Raw genomic sequence first — 26,898 nt, 5'->3', positions numbered from 1 at the left:
AGGAAAGGTGAGTGTCTTTTTATTAAAAGTCAGCAGCTACCCTTTTTGTAGCCTTTGACGGATGCGGCTCGCAGCAAGGTCCCAGGGCGTCCCTGTTCGCCATTTCAGAGACAAATTGGGGCAATTTTTTTGCCTGAATTCATCCCTGAAATGGTGCAAAAGACTCACATGACCCCCTGTGCAAGCTGCTCTGCAGCCGCAACAGAGATATGTGAACGAACCGGCTCCACAGAGAGCTGATCACAATCTCCTGTCATGCGAATTAGATGCGTTGAAGCCTGCATCCAATTTGCATAGGTGTGAACTCAGCCTTAAAGTAGATAAATTTACAAGGTTGGTATTTATATTTTTTCTATTATGGGTTCCAGTTGTAATTAGAATTTTCCTCAATACGTATGGTGTTTGATCTAGTGCTAAGAGGTCTGTCCAAATTTTTTTTTTTGGTGAAGTACAATATTCTGCATTCAACTCCGGCTCCACAAACTAAAGTTATTCATAAACAATGGTACGGCCTGTGGTGGCACAAGCTTGGGTTTGATCTAAGTTAACCACTTGGGATCTGCCTGCCGTCAATTGACGGCTACAGCGCGGATCCCAAAAGCCAACAGGACGTCAATTGACGTCCGCCCCTTTGGGCGGTCCCCGCGCGCGCTCCAGAGCGCGCAGCTGGGAAAATCTGTGTTGGCCGTGTCCCTTGGACACAGCCAATTACAGATCGCTGCGAACGGCCAATCAGAGTGGCCGTTTGCGATGCGATCTGTGCGGCCAATGAGAGATGATCTCATATGTAAACATATGAGATCATCTGTCATTGCCGGCTCACACAGAGACATCGGTGCTGTCTCTGGAGAGGAGACCGATCTGTGTCTCTTGTACATAGAGACACAGATCGGTCACCCCCCCCCCTCCACCTACAGTTAGAACACTTTATAGGAAACATATTTAACCCCTTCCTCACCCCCTAGTGTTAACCCCTTCAATGCCAGTCACATTTATACTGTAATTAGTGCATATTTATAGCACTGATCGCAGTATAAATGTGAATGGCGCCAAAAATGTGTCCGATGTGTCCACCATAACGTCGCAGTCCCAATAAAAATCGCAGATCGCCGCCATTTCTAGTAAAAAATAAATAAAAAAATAATAATTCTGTCCCCTATTTTGTAAGCGCTATAACTTTTGCGCAAACCAGTCGCTTATTGCGATTTTTTTTTTTTTTTTTTACCAAAAATATGTAGAAGAATACGTATCGGCCTAAACTGAGAAAAATTTTTTTTTTTTTTTTTTTTTTTATTGGGATATTTATTATAGCAAGAAGTAAAAAATATTGTATTTTTTTCAAAATTGTTGCACTTTTTTGTTTATAGCGCAAAAAATAAAAACCGCACAGGCGATCAAATACCACCAAAAGAAAGCTCTACTTGTGGGAAAAAAAGGACGTCAATTTTGTTTGGGAGCCACGTCGCACGACCGCGCAATTGTTAGTTAAAGCGATGCAGTGCCGAAAGCTGAAATTTCACCTGGGCAGGAGGGGGGTATATGTGCCCAGTAAGCAAGTGGTTAATCATGCTCAAATGCAATGCTATAATTCTTGCCAATAGCAGCCATTCACATTTCTTGTTTTATTCTTCCAATTTGTGGTATTGGCCTGCTACCTGAAATCCACATCATCATCACAAATCACTTTATTAGATTCAGTTTAGGTAAAAATGGTCTACTGGGGAACATCAGCTTAAACATTTATACACGCAGTATTAGTCCTCCTTTTAAACTTCATTGCAATCTATACTTTAACACAAGGGTGGTGTGAATTGATTAGAAGAGGAGCTGGTCTTCCAGGAATCTTCTCCTGTCTGCTGTCACTACGAGGATGTGCTGAACGTCATTATGTAAAGCGGTTTGCAGATGTCGAGAAAATGAATAACATTGAGATAATATCCTTCTAGACAAATGCAGACAGTGTCATATCTATGCTGCATACTCTGGCTCTAGGACTCTTAACATAATTGTTGAACGGTCAGCTTTAATGACCTTAACAATGTGACAAGCATAGCTCAAAGTGTGACAACTTTTATTTTCTCTCTCTCTCTCTCCACATTATGTAACTTTTTTTGTATTCCCTTTGAATTTTATCTTTTATCTTGATTTTTACAGTGAACCTGTTAGCTTTGTTTAAATTCTAAAAACTAAAGCCTGGTAAACACTACATGTTATTTTTTTTCCCCTTGCAATCCAGCTGGTTGAACAAAAAAAAACTTTACTAACCATGCAAGGATAATTTAGCGATCCCCACCACTGAGCTGTTGTGTTTTGGCAGAGGGGCGACCCCCCTGCCAGAGCACTTCGATCAGCATTTCGATCAGCGCTCTCTGCCATTGTCTGAGCGCTGATCGGGAGTAGGTCGGCTTTTTTCTTTCCAGCATGCACGTCCGACAGACTGACATACACATGGGTCAAATGTCAGACATTTGTTTTTAACTGCCTGTTGTCTCACAACATTTGGCCTGTGTGTACAGGGCTTAACAGTAGGATTCTTAACTTGACTAAAAATAATTTTGTATGTATCTAGAAAGCCCCGGGTGCACCTAATTATTATGCCACCAACTTCTCTGACATCAGAAGTAAGTCTGCCCTTGAAACTGAACTTCACCCACATGTTTTCCCATATGAGAGCACTATTTTTGTATCCCCAGTGTCCAAGTGTTCTCACTGGATGGCTTAATGGACTTAAATAGGGCTAAAGCCTCGTACACACGATCGGACATCAAACAAACTTTCTCTTGGATTTTTGTCTGAAGGGAGTTGTCCGGTCACCCCCATAGCATACACACGCTCGCACTTTTTCGGCAACAAACACAAACATAGTGACATTTCAACGTACTGACGAGAGTTTAAAAGAGGAAGTTCAATTTTTTCGGCGTCACCCTTGGGGTTCCTTCTGCTAATCGAGAGTTAGTAGAGGTTTCGTCTGTGTGCATTCGCGATTTTCAGTTTCGAGAAATTTTGTTCGTTTCTGAACGTCCGTTCGTCAAGCAGACATGTTGCGCAATGGGGTTGTGCTAACTTGACCCACAAAAAAAATATAGAAATATGTTTGATTCATATAACCAAAATACACTAATCCAAAGTAAAGACAAAAAATGTATAATGTAAAATGTAAAATGTACCAAAGTAAAGACATTTGTTTTTACTCCGTCAGTATCACCAGCAAAGCAGCTTTTAGTATTATCACATTATAAAGAAGAAGAGAATGTGCGATGCTTTTCTTGATTTAAGAACTTGCCGCATCACGAATGTGCTCTTTCAAATGCAAACGCTAGTTTTACCAGATAGAACGCTTCCGGCTGGTCTTTGCTTCTGAGGATGCGTGTTTGTACTTTGTACAAAAGTTTGATTGCTTGCTGTACACACGGTCGGACTAGGCACCATCGGACTCTTGTTGACGTAAAGTTTGTCCGTTTGCAGACCAAACTTTTTGTCCGATGAAACACGAAAAAGTTTGTCCGATGGAGCGTACACACGGTCGGACTATTTTGAAAACTTGCTCATTTTGAAGTTTGTTGGCAAAAAGTCTGACCGTGTGTATGGGCCTTTAGGGTCTAAGGCTAGCCATAGACAGCAAATTTCTTTCCTGCAGTCAAGGGTTGCAGGAAAAAAATTTGCACATCACCTCCATCAACACAGACAGTGATTACAGGGGAAGCTGCCCCCACTGGGATAAGACAATTATTATTGCTAACTGCTATAACAACATGTAAATAATTGCATGTACAATCTGGCAGGCTGGTTGATCAACTTGGGTACGTTCACCCTGCCCTTAAATGGTTCAAATCTTGGTCGGTTCAGTAGGGATTCAAACTGTCTATGGCCGGCGTAACTTTGGGAAGTTGAGTACACAGTGACAGAATCTAGGACTTTATTGGTTATTATAGCATGGTTTTACTTACTGACTAAAGGGGTTGTATATACAGTATGGGGTTTATTTACAAAAGACAAATCCACTCTGCACTGCAAGTGCACTTAGAAGTGCAGTTGCTGTAGATCCGAGGGGGACATGCAAGGAAAATGATAAACAACATTTTTTCTTGTATATGATTGGATGGTAGAAATCAGCAGACCTTCCCCTTATTTTGGATCTTCCACTCGGATCTACAGCGATTGCACTTCCATGTGTCCTTGTAGTGCTAAGTGGATTTTCCTTTAGTAAATTAACTCCAATGTGTTTGTTTATATACTGTATATGCCCAAGAATGCAATGCACTCTGTGAAATGCTGAATAGAAGCTTACTTCCAAAGGTTACTTTCCAAAGATATGTGAGTGTGTAGAACACCAATGGTTTTGCTCATCCCCACCCTTTCTCAAGTTCTAGGACTGTTGTTATTTTACGCAATTGTCTTTTATTTATATATACAGTGTGTGTGTGTGTATGTGTGTATATATATATATATATATATATATATATATATATATATATATATATATATATTTATATATATATATATATATATATATATATATATATATATAAAATGTATTTCTCTTTTTTTATATGTATTGAGTGAGACTATTTCAGACAGCTGGGTACAACTCAGCTCAGTCTTAACTAATGCTTTATGTTCTTTTCAAACACCACATGAGAGCAGATGTGCTCTAGACAGCATAGTATTTTGTGCTTCAAAATGCATTTTAATATTGGAACGCTGCCATGCCTTTCGCTTATGGCACAGGGAGGGACGGGACCAGCGTGGGACTGTAACGCACACAGCCTGATTCCTGTGATCTGATGCGCAAGCCGTGCCATCACTTTCCTACCGTATATCAACTCCTGATGTTCAAAGCCCAAGAATAACCTTGCGCTGCTATTTGTAAAATGCTGATATTAAGATGGAATTGAATTTGTGTTGACGCCCGCTGTTTATTTCCATGTTCACTTTAATCAAGTAAGCACACAAAGCCTGAACAAGCCTGCGAATAGCATAATTTACTTAGAAAGCTTGACATCTGTTAAAAGTTGAAAATGATTTGAAGCTTTTTATTACAGTTTACAGATTTAGTTGGATCTGACTGCCAATCTCCACTTCTCTTGGGACTTGCTTTGAAAGCAAATTAGAAAAGCTTTGTAGGAATCTCTCTGAAAAGGCATATGGGAGTTTCAACAAAGACCTAAAATGTGTCATTTTTCCAGCATAATAAAATGCAAATAATCCTGAGGAAGGGAAAAACACATTCAGACCTTCCTTGGATTTCAGACTAATAAATAAAGACCTATACTTTATATTTCAACTTCACACAGGTTTTATCCTTACTGTCACAAAGGAAGTTGGCGCCGATTATAGTTCTGTAATGTTCCTAACTTCTGTATCCATCCAGATACTGTTTCTAACAAATAGTCCTTTGTGGAAAACATTTCAGTGTTCTTTTTTTGGAGACAAACCAGCCATGTAAAATTGAACCTGTGAAGAGAGGAATATGATTGCTGCTGTTTGGTGCCCAAGGATCTCAATAACTGCCAGCAACTAGCATTCCTTTCCTAAGGGGAAATCTATAGACATAGCCTATGTTTTTTTTTTTTTTTTTTATATTCTTACGAATGATTTCCTATAATAATAAGTGAGAAAATAAATGCACAGCAGATAGGTCACACGTGCACCGTCAGGAAAAGCAGGACAATTGGATTTTGTGAGGCGAGTGATGATAAGGAAGAAAATTGTTTCTAACAGAAACGGTAAAGTCTTTTAAATCAAGTCTTAGCACCTTGCAGTCCGCTCTTTCTATGCACCTACTTTGTGTTTATAATAAAAATTAGAATAATGGCAGGCTGCCATTCCAGAGCTGGGAATGTGGAGCAGAATGAGTGGATCTGCTAATGTTAAAGTGTTTTATCTTAATTGTAAAGTACAGGACGCAGGCTGAACTTTTATAGACCCTGGGCTATAGGCTGCTACCTGAAGACAATTGAACGCTGGCTTTGCTGGACATGGGCGTACTCTTATAACCCCAATCCACACAACGAGTCCTCAGTTTTTTGTTAGTGTTCTTAGATCCTTAGGTGCTGTACCTCTTCTCCCCTATGGAGAAGTTTTATATGCTTAACACATTTTCTTTATTTTATTTTGGATTCTACAGTCAACTCTTTAATGCCTTCTAGCACAATAAAAGCAGCGCACTACTAGATTGTAAGCTCTAGAGAGCAGGGCCCTCTTATTCCTCTTGTACCAAATTGTAATATAACTGTAATGTCTGCCTTCATTTTGTTAAGCGCTGCGCAAACTGTTGGCGCTATTTAAATCCTGTGTAATAATAAATCCGGTAATACCTTGGGAACCGTACCCTGACCCCAATTAGTGGGAACGGCCTGCATTGTTGCTTCGCGCTTGGGGGCTCACCTTGGCACTGAGTGCAATGATTGTAGTTAGCCGCAGGGTGCTATAGTTCCAAGACCCTGAAGACCCCTCTAGATGTATGCTCATTGTGTCAAGCAAAGCCTGGACCCATAGGGACCAGAGACATGTAAAGGTAAGACAGGTTTGTCTTGGTTATTAGAGCGATACTCTAGTTTTAATACTTTGCAATACACCTATTTTAGTGTTCCCTCAATAGTATTTCCTTTGTGCAATACTATCTGGAAGCCCACAATTTGAGTTTACTCAGGTGTGTATACTTTCAAACTTAGTAAAAATTCCACCATTCATAACTTATTCTCAGTTGAATGATTAGGTGTTACATTACACCACAGGTCTCGCCTTTACCATCACTTCCGCCCAGAGCCCTTATAAAATATTCAGTTTCTTCCCTCCATCCTTTAGCCATGAGGACTGTGCTATACTACTTTCGACACCTAGGTTGCTGTATATACTTTTATTGACACGCCTACCTCTATTCAACAGGAGAACAACCTTACTGATAGCAATGGCAGAAACCAGTTGGAAGGGAGCCACAAGAAAAAACTCAGACAAACATTTGCGGTGACAAAGGCTTAACAAGCACTCAACCCATTCAATAAGCCACTGTTTTCTTTGCTTCAAAGCAGAGCCCTATTTTAATGCAACTCTCTGCATCTGATTCTAGTCCTATCTCAGGCACACAACAAGCAGCCCATCTGACCGAGGCAGATTTCTCTGCAACTAAGACCGACTTTTCCGGGACATCCTTAATACAGCCATCACTGTTCAGAGCTCAAAGGCATCAGGCTTTTTCCCCATCTCTACCTTCTCTACTGAATCGAATAGATATAGATGATATAGCTATAGACAATGTAATATCAGAGTTGGAGCTTCCTACACAATTATTGTAAATTTAGACATGCTTACTTGTGTTGTGCATAAAAGCCTCAACATAGCTGCTCTTGATTCTCCCCCATTTTGCCATGCTCCTTATGGTACGAAGACTGGTGCTAGACTTGAAAAAACTAAAATATCATTCCCCATTTTTGAACAGATAGAATTGGTACTTTATGACAATGACAATCATTGCCTAACTACTCTATGTCCAGTGGGGGGGGGGGGGGGAATCTCAAAAAAGAAGTGGACTGTACTGGTAGTAGACCCTGTCTTTCCAGTCTTAAATAAACACCCTAGGGTCTCTGTATAACCCATTCCCTCATTTAAGTTTTTTGAAGACAAATGTTTTTAAAGGCTGACGTTGTTTTTGCAGTTGCGGCCCTGCAATTGGCTATTGCTGCAATTTATGTTTGTCAAACTGCAGCTAATTGAACTAGGGCAATAAGAAATCAACAGAATCATGTTTTCCTGTAACAAGTTTTGGTCGCACACTGGCAAACATTGCCTTCCACCTTACTTTTTTTTTTGTTGCCCTAGAACAAATCATGTTATGGCTAACATGGGCAGCTGAAGCTGCTTGTAAAAGATGTCTCATTCATATAGCTTTGGTAATGCACTTGACAAGTTCATAAAATAGGTCATAGAAGAAAGCCCTTCTCTCATAATGGAGGGCTCCAAAACCCCCTTGAAGGTTTCCACCTCTAAATGTAGAATGCCCAATCACTAAGCCCATGATTTATCTTCAAAGCACCCTAGATTGGTAAATTTCCAACTCAACCTTGGAAATGGGAAAGTTGTTTCTTCCACACTCATGGATGGTGATAACAACATATGCAAGGCTCTGGGGTTGGAGAACAGTGTTTCAATTTCTCATTGTTCAGGGAACCTGGTCCCCAAAGGAAACAACTACCCAACATCCTGGAACTGTACAATGCTACAGCAATAGCCTATACTAATTATCAGGGTGTACCCAGAGATAGGCAACTTTAAAGGAAGTAAATCTGATTCCCTCCTGGATGGAGAACCATTGTCCATCAATATCTAAAGTTCATATTCTGGAAGTGGACAGTTGGCAGTTAGATTTCCTCAGCCATCACTGCCTGGACCAGGGAGAATAGTCCCCTCATCCCCATTACCTTCAATCTCCTATGTCAGAAATGGGGGGCTCCAGATGTGGACATTCAACTACAATTTACCCCTGTTGGTGGCCAGGACTAAAAATCCTTTAGCACTGGTATCGGAGGTTCTGGTAATTTCCTGAACTCTGTTCCATTTCAAATACAGTGGAACCTTGGATTACGAGCATAATCTGTTCCAGGAGAATGCTTGTAACCCAAAGCACTCACATATCAAATCATTTTTTTCCCAATGGAATGGAAGTCAATGGAAACTAAGATCATTTGTTCCGCATTGACCTCTATTGCATGCAATACTGCATGTGGCCAGATGTGGGGGGGGGGGCGCTGGAGAGCCTCAGATATACTAATGGACAGCTCAGCTGAACTCGGCAAGGCTCGGGAACAGAGTATTTCCAAGTTATTCTGAGTATTTCTGAATGGCTTTGAACTGTTCCGAGTGTCGCCGGCGCCCCCGTACCTCTAACCAAATGCGGTATTACTCACCCCATTGGCTTGAATCTTGCTAGTTTTGCGAGACAAGTTGCTTGTTTTTCAAAACGTTTGTTAACCGCATTACTTGTTAACCTGCTTATCACTAAAGTTTGGTGTGAAACGCGTGAGCTTTTTACCCCGTCTGCTGTAGCATGCTTTTTGTGTGTTTTTTGATTTTAAAATAAAAGCAAATAATTTTTGGAGTGCGGCTGTCCAGAACGTTTTTCCTTCATTTTGCATCATTCTATGCATTGCCAGCACCGTGGCTTTGGATCAGGTGAGGAGACTTTCTGATTAGTATCCTAGAGCGGTGATTTCTCTTTTTCATTAAGGTTCCACTGTACTGTATGTCTTCCAGTACAGGCTCTTCCTCAACTGTTCCACTAAAATGAGGAAGATAAGAAATCACTGATTCTCAGTGCACCAAACTGGCCCGGTAGAACCTGGTACACAGACATATGCATACTTCTGGTAGAGGACCCCTGTCTACTTCTAAACGGGGCAGACCTGCTGTCTCAAGGCCTCCTGTTCCATAATGTACTACTGTACTTGGAAATCATTTTTCACCTGCTTTTTCTGTACCTCATATTTTGGCCTTTCTACAATCAGAACTTGACTGGAATTTGGCCTTAAGTACTCTTAAGGGACACGTTTCGACCTCATCCATTCTTTTGCAGAAACCTTTGGCTTCATTTTCCATTGTTGAGAGAAGTGCGTACATAGAAAAAAATTAACAGTCAGGCCTCGTACACACGATAGGTTAACCAGAGGACAACGGTCTGAAGGACCGTTTTCATCAGTCCAAACCGATCGTGTGTAGGCCCCATAGGTTATTTAACCTTAGGTTAAAAAAATGACAACTTGCTTTAAAATGTAACCTATGGATTGGTAACTGATAGGTGGTATGCAAAACCATTGGTTAAAAACCCGCGCATGCTCAGAATCAAGTCGACGCATGCTTGGAAGCATTGAACTTCGTTTTTTCAGCAAGTCGTTGTGTTTTACATCACCACGTTCTGACACAATCGTTTTTTTAACTGATGGTGTGTACGCACGATGGACCATCAGTCTGCTTTATAGGGTATTCATAGGGTATCTGTGCCTATGTGCATTTTCATTTAAGCAGTGTGTGTGGAAGGGTCTGTACTGCTGGGCTCTGAGGAAGAGGCCCCCTCGAAACGCGTAAGCCAGTAGTGACGTTCCTCGAACCCCCCCCCCCCTACATTCTGGATTGTGTTCGAGGGGTATTTTACTTCATCGTTTGTGACAAGCCTTTTATCACCATTTGTTTGTGAGTAGTTTTTAATATAATTTTTTATTTAATAAATTGTCAAATGGTAGTACACGAGGCTGGTGCGCCTTTCTTTCTCCCTTCTAGCTTCATAGGTTAACCTATGGTCCTTCAGACCGTTGTCCTCTGGTTAACCTATTGTGTGTACGAGTACACTATGTAGATTCAGCGTCGATCTGATGCTGTAGCTGTCCCCCGCTGCTTCTACAGCGAGAAGTGAGCAATCGAAGACTGCTGATCGCTCAGTTCTCAGGTCCACTCTGAGCCCAAAACGGTGACTGCCAGTCACCGCTCTGTGTCCTGCACCTCCAGCGCTCATTGGAGCATTGGACTGTGGAGGGGGGCAGAAGTGGCTGCTTGTGCTTTATTGGGATCTCAGTTTGGTTCTCTCTGCCCTGCAGAAAACAGCCTTTAACTCAATAGGAAACTCCCCTTGGGTGAGCAAAATGGCCTTCTTAACGGCTGTCACTTCTTTCAAACTCTGCTCTTTCTTTCCTGATACTTTACTAAGATAAAGTGGTCTTGTATCCAAGATCTTGCATTCTGCCTGGTGGTATCAGCTTTCCATCTTTCCATCTTTATGAGGACATCATTCTTCCTTTAAGCCCTGCTCCAAAGGACCCCAAAGAAATTGTTCTCCATTGACTGGACATAGAGCTGTCAGGATGTATCTGAGAGCCATGGTTTCTGTCCGAAAAATGGACTGTCTCTTTGTATTGCTGACAGGATCTTGTAAATGGCACCCTGTTTCTAAGTCCACTATTGCTAGGCAGATAAGAAAACTTATTACAATGACTTAAGCTCTACAAAATACAGTACCTCCAATATGTATGCAAGGTCGATTAGAGTTTCCTGGGCTTTTCAAATTCAAACATCTGTTGCCCAGCTGGTCTTTGGTTCATACTTTCTTCAAGTTTTTTCAGGTGGATGTACAGGGCTCAGGTGCACTCTTGAGTTGGGGCTTTGACCCTTGTTTGTTTTGTTGGGCCTGATGGCACTGTAATGTTTGCCTTGTTGTTACACACTTCTTTGCTTTATTGCTTGGTAACATCCCTTGGTCAGTGAATATCCAGCCAGTGTTCTGCACTGTATGATTAGAAAAAAAAAGTTACCTGTCTGAAGCCTCCATTAATCTACATGTTCTATCCCACCCCATTGTGTTTAGCAGGTTAGTGGGCATGGAGTAGAAGGGAGGGTAAATGCCTGGGTACATTTGAGAAACTCTGGATGCCATAAATGGTTACACTTGGCTTGTGCCCAAGGGGACTTATCCTGAGGTGACTACTGTAGTGCCTCGAGAGGTATATGGCTAGTGGATATGGTATTTTTTGTGTTTACCGTAGTCTGCGTCCCCATTTGTGCATGTGATCCCCAATGAGATTGTATCTGTTTAGCAAGATATATGGGGGCAGATCCAGGTCAATCGGCGCATTTCTCCGTCCGGCGTAGCGTATCTATGATACGCTACGCCGCCGTAACTTAATTTTTTTTTGGTATCCTGAAAGGATTTCCGCCGTAAGTTACGGCGGCATAGCGTAACTTAGGCGGCATAAAGGCGCGCAAAATTCAAATGTAGGTGATGGGGGCGTGTTTTATGTAAATACGTCTTGACCCGGCGTAAATGACGTTTTTTTTTCAACTGCGCATGCGCCGTCCGTGGGGGTATCCCAGTGCGCATGCTCGAAATTAAACCGGAAAAAGCCAATGCTTACGACGGTGATGTCATTCTACGCAAACCCCATTTCGCGAACGACTTGCGCAAACAACGTAAAAAATTAAAAATTCGACGCTGGAACGACGGCCATACTTAACATTGAGTACGCCTCATATAGCAGGGGTAACTATACGCTGGAAAAAGCCGAACGCAAACGACATAAAAAAATGCGCCGGACGTTTGTTCGTGGATCGCCGTATCTAGCTAATTTGCATACTCGACGCGGAATTCAATGGAAACGCCACCTAGCGGCCGGCGGAAAAATGCACCTACGATCCGACGGCGTACTAAGACGTATGCCTGTCGGATCGAGCCCAGATGCAGTCGTATCTTGTTTTGTAGATACAAAACAAAGATACGACGCGGGAACTTACGGCGGCGTAATTCTTCTGTGGATCTGGCCCATGGTCTTTTCTGTCTCTGAACCATGGTCTTTTCTGTCTCTGAACCTTTTGTACTATTAAAATGCACTAGAATGTTACAATGTATTCAAGAAAACCCATATTGATTTAAAAACTGGCAAGCGGGTTTCTACAGTTTTTAGGTGGGATCAGAACCCAACACACCTCTCGCCAAATGTCTGGCGGTTTAGCCATTTAACTGCTGCTCTATGCTTTGTGGCTATGGTTTAGTTAACTTTGCTTGGCCTTGAAATTTTTTGGAAAGGCTGGAGGGGTTTTGGAGGCTTTTCCAGTAGTAAGGACACAGCTGTATTTGAGAGCCAGCATTTTCTCAGAGAGCTTGTCGGTTTGCCAGGCATGTAACTCGAAGAAAGGAAGGTGCCAAGGGCAGACCCTGGAGACCAGCAACACTGGCATCCATCATACATTATACAAGAAAGTACTTTACGCGACACACCGGTCCCATACATATTCAATCTGATATGGCAAAATGTGTTTGTAAACCACAGCTACACTTGATTTAAGCAATACTTGTGTCTGTAGTAGCAGTATCAATACATCAATGTCCCCGACCCTCATACGATGAATAAAACTCCCATCTTGCACTAGATAAGTTAAAAGTAATATCGTGAATAGACGCTGATGTCTGTGTATGAAAAATGAATTTCAGCTTGGTCTGCATCTATTTTCTACAACGTTAGTGCTACCTCATTGCCCAGCTCTAGAAACCATTACTTTTTGTTTTCAAATGCTTTTTTTTTTTTTTATTATTAGATACTTTTACATTGTTAGTATACAGTCCCTTTCTACATAGTGCAATGATCTCAGACAGATGGAGCGGCTTTTATTTTTTTATTCTGTAACTAATTTAGCTGTAACACAAAATTTTAAGGCAAAATCAAGCTCAAGTAATAATATTCAAACATGTCTTTTAAATTCCATGTTGTGCTAGTTTGTATATTTTACACAGTGCTGTAAATTATATAGGTGTTTGGATTTCTCAAGGAGTTCAGTGACCATGTACTTTTACAAGGCTACAGGCCAAGTGCTTTTATAGAGGTCACAGCTTCATGGTGAGTTCTTCTATCTTTATAGGCAACATGTCCGCACAGAAATATAGCATCGTCAGTAGCTGACTTTGTAATTTCCCAGGGTTGTCATACTTATTTTGTCTTCACTATCTAGTGGGCCAAAGACCTAGAAATAAGCATCCGCAAGACAAGTTTGTACTTTTAAGACTTCTCTAGTTTGTAGGCTTAATAGGTGGTGGATGCAGGATGAGGATAATAGCCCCATAGTCTGCACATTTAACCACTTCAATACCAGGCACTTACGCCCCTTCCTGCCCAAGCCAATTTTCAACTTTCTGCGCTGTCGCTGTTTAAATGACAATTGCGCGGTCATGCTACACTGTACCCAAACAGAATTTTTATCATTCTGTTCCCACAAATAGAGCTTTCTTTTGGTGGTATTTGATCGCCTCTGGGGTTTTTATTATTTGCTATATAAATAAAAAAAAGACCGACATTTTTTTAAAAAATTGTTTTTTTTTCTGTTATAAAATCTTGTAAATAAGTAAGTTTTCTCCTTCACTGATGGGCACTGATAAGGCAGCACCAATGAGGCGGCGCCAATGAGGTGGCACTGACGGGCACTGACAATGGGCACTGGGATGCGGCGCTGATGGGCACTGGTAGGCGGCACTGTTGGGTGGCACTGATATGCAGCACCGATGGGCATTAATAGGCGGCACACATGGGTGGCACTGATTGGCACTGATATGCGACACTGGGCACTGAAAGGCTGCACTGGTGGGTACTTATGGGTGGCATTGATAGGTGGCACTGATGGGCATCGATACATGGCACTAAAGGGCACTGATATGCAGCACTGATGGGTATCCCTGGTGGCACTGGCAGGGATTTTGTGTGGGCACTGGTTGGCAGCTGCCTGGGCATTGATTGGCAGCTGCCTTGGCACAGATTGGCATTCCCTGGTGGTCCAGTGTGGATGCCTATCCCTGGTGGTCCTGGGCGGCATGCTGGTGGTCCTGTGCAGTGATCCGAGGGGTGGCTGCACTGATAAACTATCAGCACATACCCCCCTGTCAGGAGAGCAGCCGATCGGCTCTCCTCTACTCGCGTCTGTCAGATGCGAGTGAGGAAAATCCGATCAGCGGCTCTTCCTGTTTACATTGTGATCAGCCGGAGGCTCTTTACCGAGATCAGTGTAGCGGTGTGTCAGACTGACACACCACATCACCGATCCCTGCGATGCGCCTCCCCCCGGGCGTGCCGGCGGCTGTTATCCTGTAGGACGTCAATAGACGTCCAGTCAGGATAACGAAACCACTTCCCGGACGTCAATTCACTATTGACCGGGCAGGCCTGGCCTCGGTGGCCTTGTGGGAAATTCGGCCCTGCTGATGAGAAGTCTTGGACATGACCCATATATGTCCAGCTTTCCTCTACATAATAGGGAAATCATGGGCATTACATTGGGAACACTGCAAAACAAATAAGAGAGCGTGCACCAGCCCTGTGCATTACCCAAGTATTACTTTAACAATGTTATAAATTGGTTCTGAGGAAGAAAGTGATCTCCCTTTGAAATGTGTCAGCTACCTGGAATTGGCTTGCTGGGACTAGTCTCGGTGACCAGATTGCTTTGTGCATACTGTGGACTCTTATATGCTTTTGCCATTGAGTTGTTTGTGAGTATATTTCCTTTTATTGGATTTCTAAAGATACCACTTGGGTAATGCGCACAGCTGGCGTGCCCTCTCTCCCTTCACCGCTCCAAAGATGTGGCTAGCGGGACTTTCGGAGCGGTCCTGCTAGCGCACAGATCCAGTGTGAAATACCTCGGGATTTCACTCTGAGACTGCAGGGCAAGAGTTTTTCAGGCGGTATTTAGGCGCTATTTTTAGCGCTAAAACACCTGAAAAAACTCCTCAGCGTGAAAGGGGTCTTATGGGGCAGCGAAGCCTGTGTATGTATTGGAAATATCAAGGACCTGTGATCCATCCTCCACCATTACACCACTCCCGAGTGCAGGAGATTGTTGTTTATTCTGTGCATTGAATTGGGATCCTGCACGTTAGGTTATAGATGTTAAAAGATTAAAATAAATAGTCATCCTGGCTGCTAACAGCCAAGCCACATGTTCCAAAGAATATCAGCAATAGAAGCCATGAGATATATTTCGTGCAATTTTTTTGAGGCTATTGGAATCTCTACATAGTTTGTAGTTTTGTCCTTGCATATTGAAATCCTTAACATGAATCCTAATATATACTGTGTGTATGTGTGTATATATATATATATATATATATATATATATGTATATATATATATATATATACTGTAAAAATTGGGGGTTTAACTCAATGGTAAATGCTTGGAGGGCTACGGGTACACCTCTGGTCTTCCGTAGAGCCTTCCTGGGGGAAGGAGAGGCTTGGGCCCATCCAGACGGGCTAGACCTGGATGGGGTAGACCGGGAGGGGGTAGACCTGATGGGCGGGGAGGTGGCTGAGGGTCCAGGGATGGTGGAATCCTCCTCATAATATACACAGTCCTCCTGGTGGAGATCCACTGACTCCTCAACAACAACCTCTAGCGGAGAGGTATGGGCACTCCCCTCCACCAATATGACTGGGCTTCCCAGGGGGTCAGACTGAGCCACAGGATGTTCTGGGGATGGCATGGGTCGAACACCGGCCGAGGACGGCCCAGCTCCCTCCAGCACATCTATGGATGACACAAAACATTCACATGTTGGTGGACCCACACACTTGTCACATGTTCACTTCCACCCCCTCACATGCTACACACCGAATGGAGGATAAAACACACTTACCTGTCCCCAAGTCCAGATCAGTGGAATCATAGCCCTCAACGCCCTCCACCTGCTCCTGCGAAAGACACCTGGCGACAATCTCCTCCTCAGGTGTCAACCGCAGAGATAAGGCTGGTCCTCCTCCCGTGCCCCTGGCATGCTTCTTCATGAGGGCCAACTTGTCACGGACCCGACGTCTCATGTCATTGATTTTTTTCTGGATGTCATCAGACGTCCGGGTCTCATTGCCAATGGCATTCACATCTTGGCAAGAATCTCCCTCTTATGTGCCTTGCTGGTCTTACCACTGTGGGCACCATGCAGGTATGCATCATATTTCGTTATTGCCGCCAACACGATATTCGTTTTCTCAGGATTGAAGTTTCTCTTCCTCTTCTTATCCTTGCCCACTTTAGGAGGTGCCATCGCTCTACAAAAGTACCTTGCTTCAGGGGGGGAAACAAGCAAGCGGATGTACTTTTGCACCGGACGGGCGTATGGCTGGGCGTATTTATATGCGCTCGGCGTAAGCCACGAAGTTGCGCCGGCGTAGTTGTGAGCATGCGCACACGGGTGTGGTCACACTTCCGCGACACTGCGCATGCTCCGTTCATGATACGCCGGGCATACATCACTGCTCCACATCCGGAACATCATTTGCATGGGGTCACACCCACTTCCTCCTACGCCGGGTTACGCCATTGAAATCTAAGCCACGCCGACGCAGCGTGGGGAGCACTGGCTTCCAGAATTCCATGGTTGACTCTGCGCAACGCCGACGTAGCGTATATTCGTTACGCTACGCCCGCCTAACGATGCGCCAAGGTATGTGAATCTAGCTCATAGTGAATAAACGATCTCTACACAATTATCAACCCGTATATGTGTTTCCCAATCGCCTAATGTGCTCCCTACACCAGTTGTGCCCTTACCTTATGGCAAGTGGCGTAGCAAACCTTTCTATGGTTTGACTCATGTCTCGTGAGTTATATTATTTTTATGGTATGGACAAGTAAAATATTCCCACTAACACCTCCACTCTTTTTATTAAAGTTTACAGAAATTTTGAAGAGAGCTCTGCCTATAATGTGTTTATATGACCATTGTTATTTATCATTGTTTGCCTTTGCTAACATTTTGGTAATGCAGTAATTCTCTTCTTGGGTCACAGTGTGGGAATATTCTTTATTTTATTTTATTTTTGGCTCTTTACTTTAAAAAGTTTAGGAACCCTGGTTCTATATTACTGCATGGATTTTAAAGCCCATACCAAGAAAGGAAATTTAGTGCAAGTAGCTGTGTGCATAGTAAAAGTTTCATGCAACGGTACCGACACCCTTAGTGTGATTTTTGTTATTTATGTACGTTTTCTGTGTTTCTTTTTTGCTTTGTGAATAGTTATTAGTAGGGATGTCCCGATACCGATGCTTGATATCGGTCCCGATACCCATACTAGTATTTCCCCGAGTACTTGTACTCGGGGGAAATGCTCCGATGCCTCAGGAGATACCTGGGCTGGCAGGGGAGTTGCAAGTCTTCTCCCTCCGTGCTATTTTTCCCCCGTGCTTTTAAAAAAAAAATTGTAAAAAAAAATAAATAAAAAAAATACTGTCACATGACATTAAAAAAAGTATCGGTAATCGGTATCGGCGAGTACTTGGAAAAAAAAGTATCGGTACTTGTAGTCGGTCTCAAAAAAGTGGTATCGGGACAACCCTAGTTATTAGGATTTACTTATTCATCCATAAATGGTATAGAAATACATCTATATAAAGTTGTTCGCTTAGAAAAATCACCACTTTCCCAGTTCAGTTTATGTTGTTAAAATGTGTGAGATGGCCTCAGCTTTACACCACACCACAAGTCACGCCCTCTGATATGTTTCGCCCCACCCACCAAGGGGTTAGTCATAGAGATTGCTTAGAGTGGCACTGCAAGTATAGGCAGGTTACTAAGATTACTGAATACGTTTTGTATGTCTATATTAACTCCTAGTTTCTGTCATGTTTAAGATTTTTGCAGATAGTCTGCTGTGTTCAAGTCGCCAAGAAAACATCCAGCTGGCTGGGCATATGATGCATTGCAATGCAACTTCCATCGACCTGCCTGTGAGCATCAGCTCTAAAGGAAAAGTGTTCTATAGAGTGAACTATCAGAAGAGTGTGGAGCTGGTTCTGGCTGCCAGTAGAGAATACTTCAACTCATCTGCTACCCTCACAGATAACTGTATGGACCTGGCAAGGTATGATAAAATTCAATATTATCTATTGTAGTATGGAGTGCTGAGCTGCCTAAAGGCATGACTGAGAATCAATAGTTCTCCACCAAATTTGGATTGGCCCTCAAATAATTGTGTACAGCCGGTGCTGGACAGGCCCCTGAGGATCTTATGACACGTCAGTTGTAAAACAGGCTCAGGTAAAGTGTTGCATGACACCCAATGTATGTCACCAAGAGCTTGTTCCCCCTACAGTTGTGGGGCAGTTAAACCTTTCAGCTGCACCACAATGTTACCACCTGCATCCCCCCCCCCATCCTCTACCCCCTTTAGCTGAAGACGCAACTGCTGGGGCTTTACACATCCACAACAGAAAATTTACCCACTGACACTTTTGTCAGGTTTAGCATCCGCCAAACACAACCCATTCAAGTGAATAAAGCCGCTCTGCACCACTGCGTGCAGTTGCAGCATGCCAGTGTGGGAGATCAAGGGGTTACAGCAGGCAGTAAGGAGTCAATACAGCGCCTCCTCAAAGCCCGTTGGGTCGGTCGCGCCGTCCCCTCCCCCCTCGTCTCCCGTGGCGCTTGTGATACGGTTACAGAAGGCTCCCTTTGAGGTGTATACTTTGTCCTGGCTTCTTAGTGCGGCTCTGAACACTGTTTGTGCTCGCCGTGACTGCCAGACCACAAGACTTGGCCATCTATGATCCAATTGAAGTGGTTTCGTGTCGCTGTGGACATATCATGATTGTTTGACATCCTGTATTTCAGTTGTCAGTTTTCTTTGGTAAGAGGCCCGGTGTGTTGATGTTCGGTAGAGGATAATTTCGTGCTCACCTGATTGTGTATTTGTTAACACCGTGGGTGATTCCAGCTGGGTATTTCATAATGTACTAGTATGCAATGTATGCTAGCACATTATGCCATTGCCTTGCAGGGAGTTTTTTAATGCTGCAATTTACTACCACTTTAAAACCATTGTCTTGCTTATTAGTTGGCTCAGAAGGAGAGGAATCCTGACGACCACATTTGATATTATGGGGCTGTGCCGTTTCCAGAGTTAGCTTGGATGTAGAAATCCTAAGCTTGGTGTAGATGATTGCATAGGTATGACGAACTGGTTAATAGATTTTTTTCTTCTTTTTTTTTTTTTTTTACGTAAATGGTGCAGTGTTTTTTTATTAGCTTATGTGCGTACTTTAAGTACATTAGCAGATTTTGTAAAGCTTATAAAAGCGATCGGCGTGTGCCTGGTGAGTCTGTCCCAGCCTCCCCTAAATTAGTTTTGGGCTTGTAGTGAAAGCTTCCAGACAAAAGCTCTAATTGAATAAGTTACGTGGGTACGTGTGAACTGTTATGGTCCAGGCTGGCTCCTTTCATTTCTACTGTATAGAGGCATTCAGGAGTTTTAATGGAATATTTACCAGTGCTCAGCTGAGTACAGCAATAATACAAGTTCACAGTGCACATTATAAACAAGAAAAGGTTTTATTGTACCGGATAAGTTTTAATAAGCAAAGCCTGAGTTATTTCTGCTCTGCCAGTGATTTAATTTGCTTCGAATCAGGTCAGAACCTCAGACAGGTTTTTGCTTTCTTGAAGAAAATAACTTCTCGGTTTTAGAACTATTCAATTTTTTTCCTGCTTGAAAAGGAAGACATACTTTCTCATTTTTTATTATTACAATAGCGTCTCTAGGTAAGAGTGGGAGGTGGTTGCAGTGTTGACCTCCATGCTTGTTATCTTTTCACATAGACATTTGTGATGTGCCCCTATCTGTTAAATTTACCCTGACCAATGACACAAATAGATTCTGCTGTATAAATTTGTATTGATCATCCAGTACCCTTTTAGCTATTAAAAAAACAAAAAGCATAGCTAGTTAAAATGTTGCCAGAGTTCTTTTGAATGTAAACCTAATGTAAATAAATGATGCATATAATATATATACCGGTGTGTGTGTGTGTGCGTGTATATATCTCTCTCTATATATGTATATATATATATAGATAGATAGATAGATAGATAGGTGTAAAAATAGGCCTACAATACACCTCCCAGCGCCAAATGGCACTTAAAGCAATTGATGGTATAGCGATATACTCAGCTAAGAGTGAAAGCTATGAGTGAACCAGACAGACGAAAAATTAGGTGGTAATTAATCCTGACTATATGATGAGCAAGAAAAATAAAAAAATTACAAATAAGCTGCTGTTAAAATAAATACAAATAGAAAAACACTATGATAAATAAAAACTTGTCAACATAATGATAATGTCCAAGTAATGATATCATAAACAGCGCTGATGTTGGTGTTTAGATGTGACTGAAAAGTTGTTTTAAAGTTCAGACCAACTGCACATAATGAAATAGGAATACATCCATTGCTAGAGTGTAGCGCACTAAAAGGAAAGTCTGTAGGTGATATAGAATGAGGAATTGTCAGCAAGCACCATCCACCATCAACTCAAAACATCACCACGTGGGACAGACGATCCCCCTCTGGGGTACACACTCACCAGATGGATAATAAAGTGGGCGTTGTACAGCTTCACAGAGGATGATACACTCTTCACAATGAGGGACATAATAAACTAGTGAGGCTCACCATCAGACAAGAAAAAACAGAAGAATGCATATAGCGTAATTCCATTTAATAAAAATTGTCATGCAAAACCCCTCACAGATAAAGTCCCCACATATAATGCGCATACTTGCATACAAATCAATGTGGGCGTATAGTCACTGTCTCCTATGATCGGAGTACAAGCTGCAGGACCCCGTTGGAGGTAGTGGATGAACACTTCCTGGTTCTGGAACAGACTTCGGTGAAACGCACACGTCACTTCCTTAGCGTCGTATAGGTCACGCCCTGACGCGTTTCGTCATCCGACTTCGACAGAGGGCGTCAAAATATATATATATATATATATATATATATATATATATATATATATATATATATATATATATATATATATATATATATATATATATATATATATATTTTTTTTTTTTTTGCTGTCTGCTTATTATTTGGGAGATTTCCACTTGTGTCCTGTCATTACATAGGAAAATAAAATTCTCTCTTAAGCTGGATACACACTATACCACTTTTGTTTGTAGATTTCCTTTAGATTTACCTTTAACTATGTAATGCAAGGGCCTGCCTGATTGCATACAAATTGAAAGTGTTTAGGTTTGATCTCATATTATATGGTTTTTGATAAATCTAAAAAAAAAAAAAAATATATCTAAATAAAATTGTATAGTGCGTATTCAACTTTACACAGTTGCCACATTCTTGGTTTCCTATCACTTTGTTGTCAGGGCAAATAAAGAGGATGTTTTTCCCCAGAGGAGACATAGACAGAAGACGCTGACATAAAAATAAAAATACATTGAGCTGTACTGTATATGCATTTAAAAAAACAACCTCTGGGTTTCTGAGCCCCCCTCCAACCACACCCCATGTGTTGTACCCTAATGGCTCTCAAGCAGCTTTTTATTTTTTATTTAATTTCCCAATGTCTTCTGCCTGAACTAAACCCTCCTATGATTTACAGCCAAGGAAGCTGCAATGTTAGCCTTTGCGTGATTTTCAGTTGCCAAGGTATGATGCATCAGTCATGATACTAGCCATTTGATGGCTTGACAGTTCGGTTGAGAGCATAAGCAACTGTGACCGTTCTCAATCATGGCATGTCTTGAATGTAACAGTTTTGGGAAAACAGTTAAATTGATAGATTTAGTTAGTGAAATAACACACTCATAAAGTGTTTCTGAAGGAAAGATTAAGAAAAAAGAAATAACAAACATATTATACTCACCTGCACTGTGCAATAGTTTTGCACAGGGCAGCAACAATCTTCTCCTTTTTGGGTCCCTTGCCGTGGTCCTTGCTCCTCCCCCCTGCCTATTGCCCCCCCATAGCAAGCCTCCCGATCAGGGACTGGGTAAATGTTGATCTTGAGTAGTACAAGCACCCTGTGAAATTTGTTTTCATGCTAATACTGCCAGTGCCTATAGCTGCTAGTAGTAGGATGCCCATGCATCCCCCGTTGACAGAATACAATGGCGCTGAGGTAGGCATTCTCCCATTAACACTGAATGTGCCAATGGGGAAATTTTGAGATTTTCTTCTCTTCCCCTCATGGTAGAAGGAAATAAAATGTAGTACTTTATTCCCTACCTTACATATTTTTTAGTCCACTCTGGTTCAGTCAGGTGATCCGCAGCTCTGGCTCCCCTGTGTCAATGGCTGGGACATAGGAATATTTGAGTGACATCACAACTAACTGCCATAATTCCCAGTCATTGTTGAACGCTCCCTCTTCTCCCCTTCAGCCGTCAATCTTTTTTACACAGGTTAGGCAGTATAGTTAGGAGAGGGGAGTGAACATTTTAGTTTAGACTACTTAGCTTTAGGCTGGAATTCTACTTTAAATCAGTTTTGTGTGCACTGAGTGCCTTTGCAAACCTAGATGTCACCATAAAAAGCATCAGTGACATCTTCACTGTGCTGTATATAGTCTGTTTAGAGAGCAGAGCTGTGGGAGGGGCCCAGTAAGCTCCACTTATTACAAACTGTCCACAGACAACTACAGGAGGGATCGGAGACAAGAACGGTCACCCTGAACAAAGAGCGAGATTAGCAGTGATCAGTCTTTATTACAGGAAGCTCCTGCACAGAGGAAAAGGTTCACTCTGAATTACTACATAGATTTGATAGAAATACACAAAGCACACCAAGATTCAAGGACAAATAAACAAAACTCTTGTATTTGAGCACTTTGTTCATCCTGGAGTGCAGCTTTCAATGATGGCAGATGACATGTTACAGAAATAGCAGTCTCTGGTCTCTCTCTCCAGTTTTTATCCATCTGAGCAAGAGGACTAAACTTGCAGACATTTCTGTAGGCTGCTACATTCAAACATTCTTAGAGCACATTTACTTTAGGCTGGTTAAAGTAGAATGAAAGCCTAATGTTAACTATTTACCTGTGTACTTGTGCAACTACATGGCAAATAAGGTTTAATGTAGAAACATGTAAAATAATAAATTTGGGTGGGAAAAAATATGAATGCCATCTATACACATTTGGAGAACCTCTGAGGGAATCTAGGAAGGACAAGGACATGGAGGTTCCAGTAGATTGTCTCAGCAATGGCATCCAAGCTGCTGCTAACAAAGCAAACAAAATATTTGCATGCATTAAAAAAAGGATTAACTCCAGGGATAAAGCGATAATTCTCCTACTCTACAAGACTCTGGTCCGGCCGCAACTGGAGTATGCTGTCCAGTTCTGGGCACCAGTCTTCAGGAAGGATTACTGGAAATGGAACGAGTACAAAGAAGGGAAACAAAGCTAATAAAGGGTCTGGAGGACATTAGTTATTCTCTCTGGAGAAGAGACGCTTGAGAGGGGATATGATTTCAATTTACAAATACCATACTGGTGACTCCACAATAGGGATAACACTTTTTCGTGGAAGGGAGTTTAACAAGACACGTGGCCACTCATTGAAATTAGAAGAAAAGAGGTTTAACCTTAAACTACGTAGAGGGTTCTTTACTGTAAGAGCAGCAATGATGTGGACATCCCTTCCACAGGTGGTGGTTTAATCGGGGGGGGGGGCATCAGTAGTTTCAGAAAACTATTAGATAAGCACCTGAACGACCACAACATACAGGGATATACAATGTAATATTGCAATATAATCACACACATTGAATGGACTTGTGTCTTTTTCAACCTCACCAACTATGTATCTATATACCCTTTTTAGGTCCACTGCAGACCAGTCACATGACCCTGCAGATCCAACTCTCCTATGTCAGGGAGTGCTCAACAACAGCAGGGAATTCAGGTGATGTCACTCATAGGCTGCTGTGGCCCAGCTATTGTTGACGCCCTGCAGGCACTGCTTACTGATGCAAGGGAGCTGGAGCTGCAGAAACACATGACCAGACTAAAAAAAAAAAGATAATGCAGAACTTTTCACACAGGCTAGACAGTATAGGAAAGAGGAAGGGGGAGGATTATTTTAAGAATAGTAGAGTTAAGCAATAATTTGACTTGATGCTACACAATCTGATGATTCCACAGCCACCTAGAATACTGTGACTTTCAGATTTGGGCTCTAGTAGCAGTTTTATCCAGACACTTAATAGAACACTGAGCTAACTTCTAATTCTATTTCTTTGTAATTGCTCTTTGAATTCTAATTCTAGCTGCAATTCAAGCCTAAAAACTTATTTTGAAGATTATTTATTAATCAAACAACACAACCTATTCTGGAATAAAAAATGTTACTGAATCTTACACTTGGGAAATACAGAGCTTATCATTGCTGACCTTCATTCTGAGAATACTAGTTAATTTGCTGTCATTGGTTTCATCCCTTTCCCGGTACCAAGTATGTAGATTAGGAACTCTAATTCTTTCAAAGTATAGTTGTCAGAGACATACAAGCAGTCCGCATTTTCAAGAGTTAATCAGCATCCTTTGTATGTATTTTAGGCATGTAACCACTTAAGCCTCGGACCATTTTGCAGCTAAATCCCCAGGCCAGGTTTTGCGATTCGGCACTGCGTCGCTTTAACAGACAATTGCGCGGTCATGCGACGTGGCGCCCAAACAAAATTGGCGTCCTTTTTTTCCCACAAATAGAGCTTTCTTTTGGTGGTATTTGATCACCTCTGCGGTTTTTATTTTTTGCGCTATAAACAAAAATAGAGTGTCAATTTTGAAAAAAATGCAATATTTTTTACTTTTTGCTATAATAAATATCCCCCAAAAACATATATAACATTTTTTTTTCCCTCAGTTTAGGCCTCATTTTTTTTTTTTTTTTTTTTACTACTATTGGCGGTGATCAGCGTTTTTTTTCGTGACTGCGACATTATGGCGGACACTTCGGACAATTTTGATACATTTTTGGGACCATTGTCATTTTCACAGCAAAAAATGCATTTAAATTGCATTGTTTATTGTGAAAATGACAGTTGACTAGGGTTCACCTAGTGTGTGTTTACAACTGTAGGGGGGTGTGGCTGTAGGACTGACGTCATCAATCGAGTCTCCCTTATAAAAAGGATCACTCGATCGATACGCCGCCACAGTGAAGCACGGGGAAGCCGTGTTTACATACGGCTCTCCCCGTTCTTCAGCTCCGGGGAGCGATCACGACGGAGCGGCTATAAACAAATAGCCGCGCCGTCGTCCCGGATCGCTCCCCGAGGGAATCCGCCTGCCGCACGCAGCGGAGGGGGTCCCGATCGGACCCCCCACCCGCTAGAAGGCAGGGACATATATATACGTCCGTGCCATTTTGCGGATGTAAATAGTCGTGCGGCAGGCTTGGGTTAAACATTTACCTGCTCTACATTTTAGATATTTTTATTAAAATATTGAAGTCTCACTCTTTTTAATGTGACAACATTAAAGAAATTACACTTTGCTACAGTGTGAAGTAGTGAGTGTACAACTTGTATAACAGTTTAAGATTGCTGCTCCCTCAAAATAACTCAACACACATCCATTAATGTCTAAACCACTGGCAACAAAAGTGAGTACACCCTAAGTGAAAACGTCCAACGTGGGCCCAAAGTGGCAATATTTTGTGTGGCCACCAGTATTTTCCAGCACTATCTTAACCCTCTTGGGCATGGAGTTCATCAGAGCTTCACATGTTGCCACTGGAGTCCTCTTCCACTCTTCCATGACAACATCACAGAGCTGGTGAATGTTAGAGAGAGACCTTGCACTCCTCCACCTTCCGTTAGAGCATACCCCACATATGCTCAATAGGGTTTAGGTCTGGAGACATGCTTGGCCAGTCCATCACCTTTACCCTCAGTTTCTTTAGCAAGGCAGTGGTCATCTTTGAGGTGTGTTTGGGGTTGTTATCATGTTGGAATACTGCCCTGTGGCCCAGTCTCTGAAGGGAGGGGATCATGCTCTGCTTCAGTATGTCACAGTACATGTTGGCATTCATGGTTCCCTCAATGAACTGTAGCTCCATAGTGCCGGCAGCACTCATGCAGCCTCAGACCATGACACTCCCACCATCATGCTTGACTGTAGGCAAGACACACTTGTCTTTGCACTCCTCACCTGGTTGCCACCACACATACTTGACACCATTTGAACCAAATGCATTTATCTTGGTCTTATCAGACCATAGGACGTGGTTCCAGTAATCCATGTCTTTAGTCTGATTGTCTTCAGCAAACTGTTTGCAGGCTTTCTTGTGCATCAACTTTAGAAAAGATTTTAGAAACGACAACAGCCATGCAGTCCAATTTGATGCAGTGTGCGGCATATGGTCTGAGTACTGACATGCTGACCCCCTACCCCTTCAACCTTTGCAGCAATGCTGGCAGCACTCATTTGTCTATTTCCCAAAGACAACCTCTGGATATGACGCTGAGCATGTGCACTCGACAACTTTGGTCAACCATGGCGAGGCCTGTTCTGAGTGAATATTCAAGGGACTGGGGAGGAGGGAAAGGGCGCAAGTTGACCACTAATCTAT

At 42.3% G+C, this 26,898-nt stretch overlaps 1 protein-coding gene across 1 annotated transcript in view; it reads left to right on the top strand.

The window, feature by feature from the left end:
• The window catches only part of NBAS (NBAS subunit of NRZ tethering complex), a 975,710-nt gene that overhangs the window by 351,281 nt on the left and 597,531 nt on the right, over positions 1 to 26,898 (top strand). The window contains exon 30 of the mRNA XM_040348578.1: positions 18,150 to 18,379. Within this exon, the coding sequence (XP_040204512.1) occupies positions 18,150 to 18,379 (230 nt within the window). The remainder of the gene's footprint in view (positions 1 to 18,149; positions 18,380 to 26,898) is intronic.

This window comes from Rana temporaria, chromosome 4 (assembly GCF_905171775.1).
Source record: "Rana temporaria chromosome 4, aRanTem1.1, whole genome shotgun sequence".
NCBI classification, from domain to species: Eukaryota; Metazoa; Chordata; class Amphibia; order Anura; family Ranidae; genus Rana; species Rana temporaria.
The sequence above is the reverse complement of the archived record's forward strand: the minus strand, read 5'-3'. Positions and strand labels throughout refer to the sequence as shown.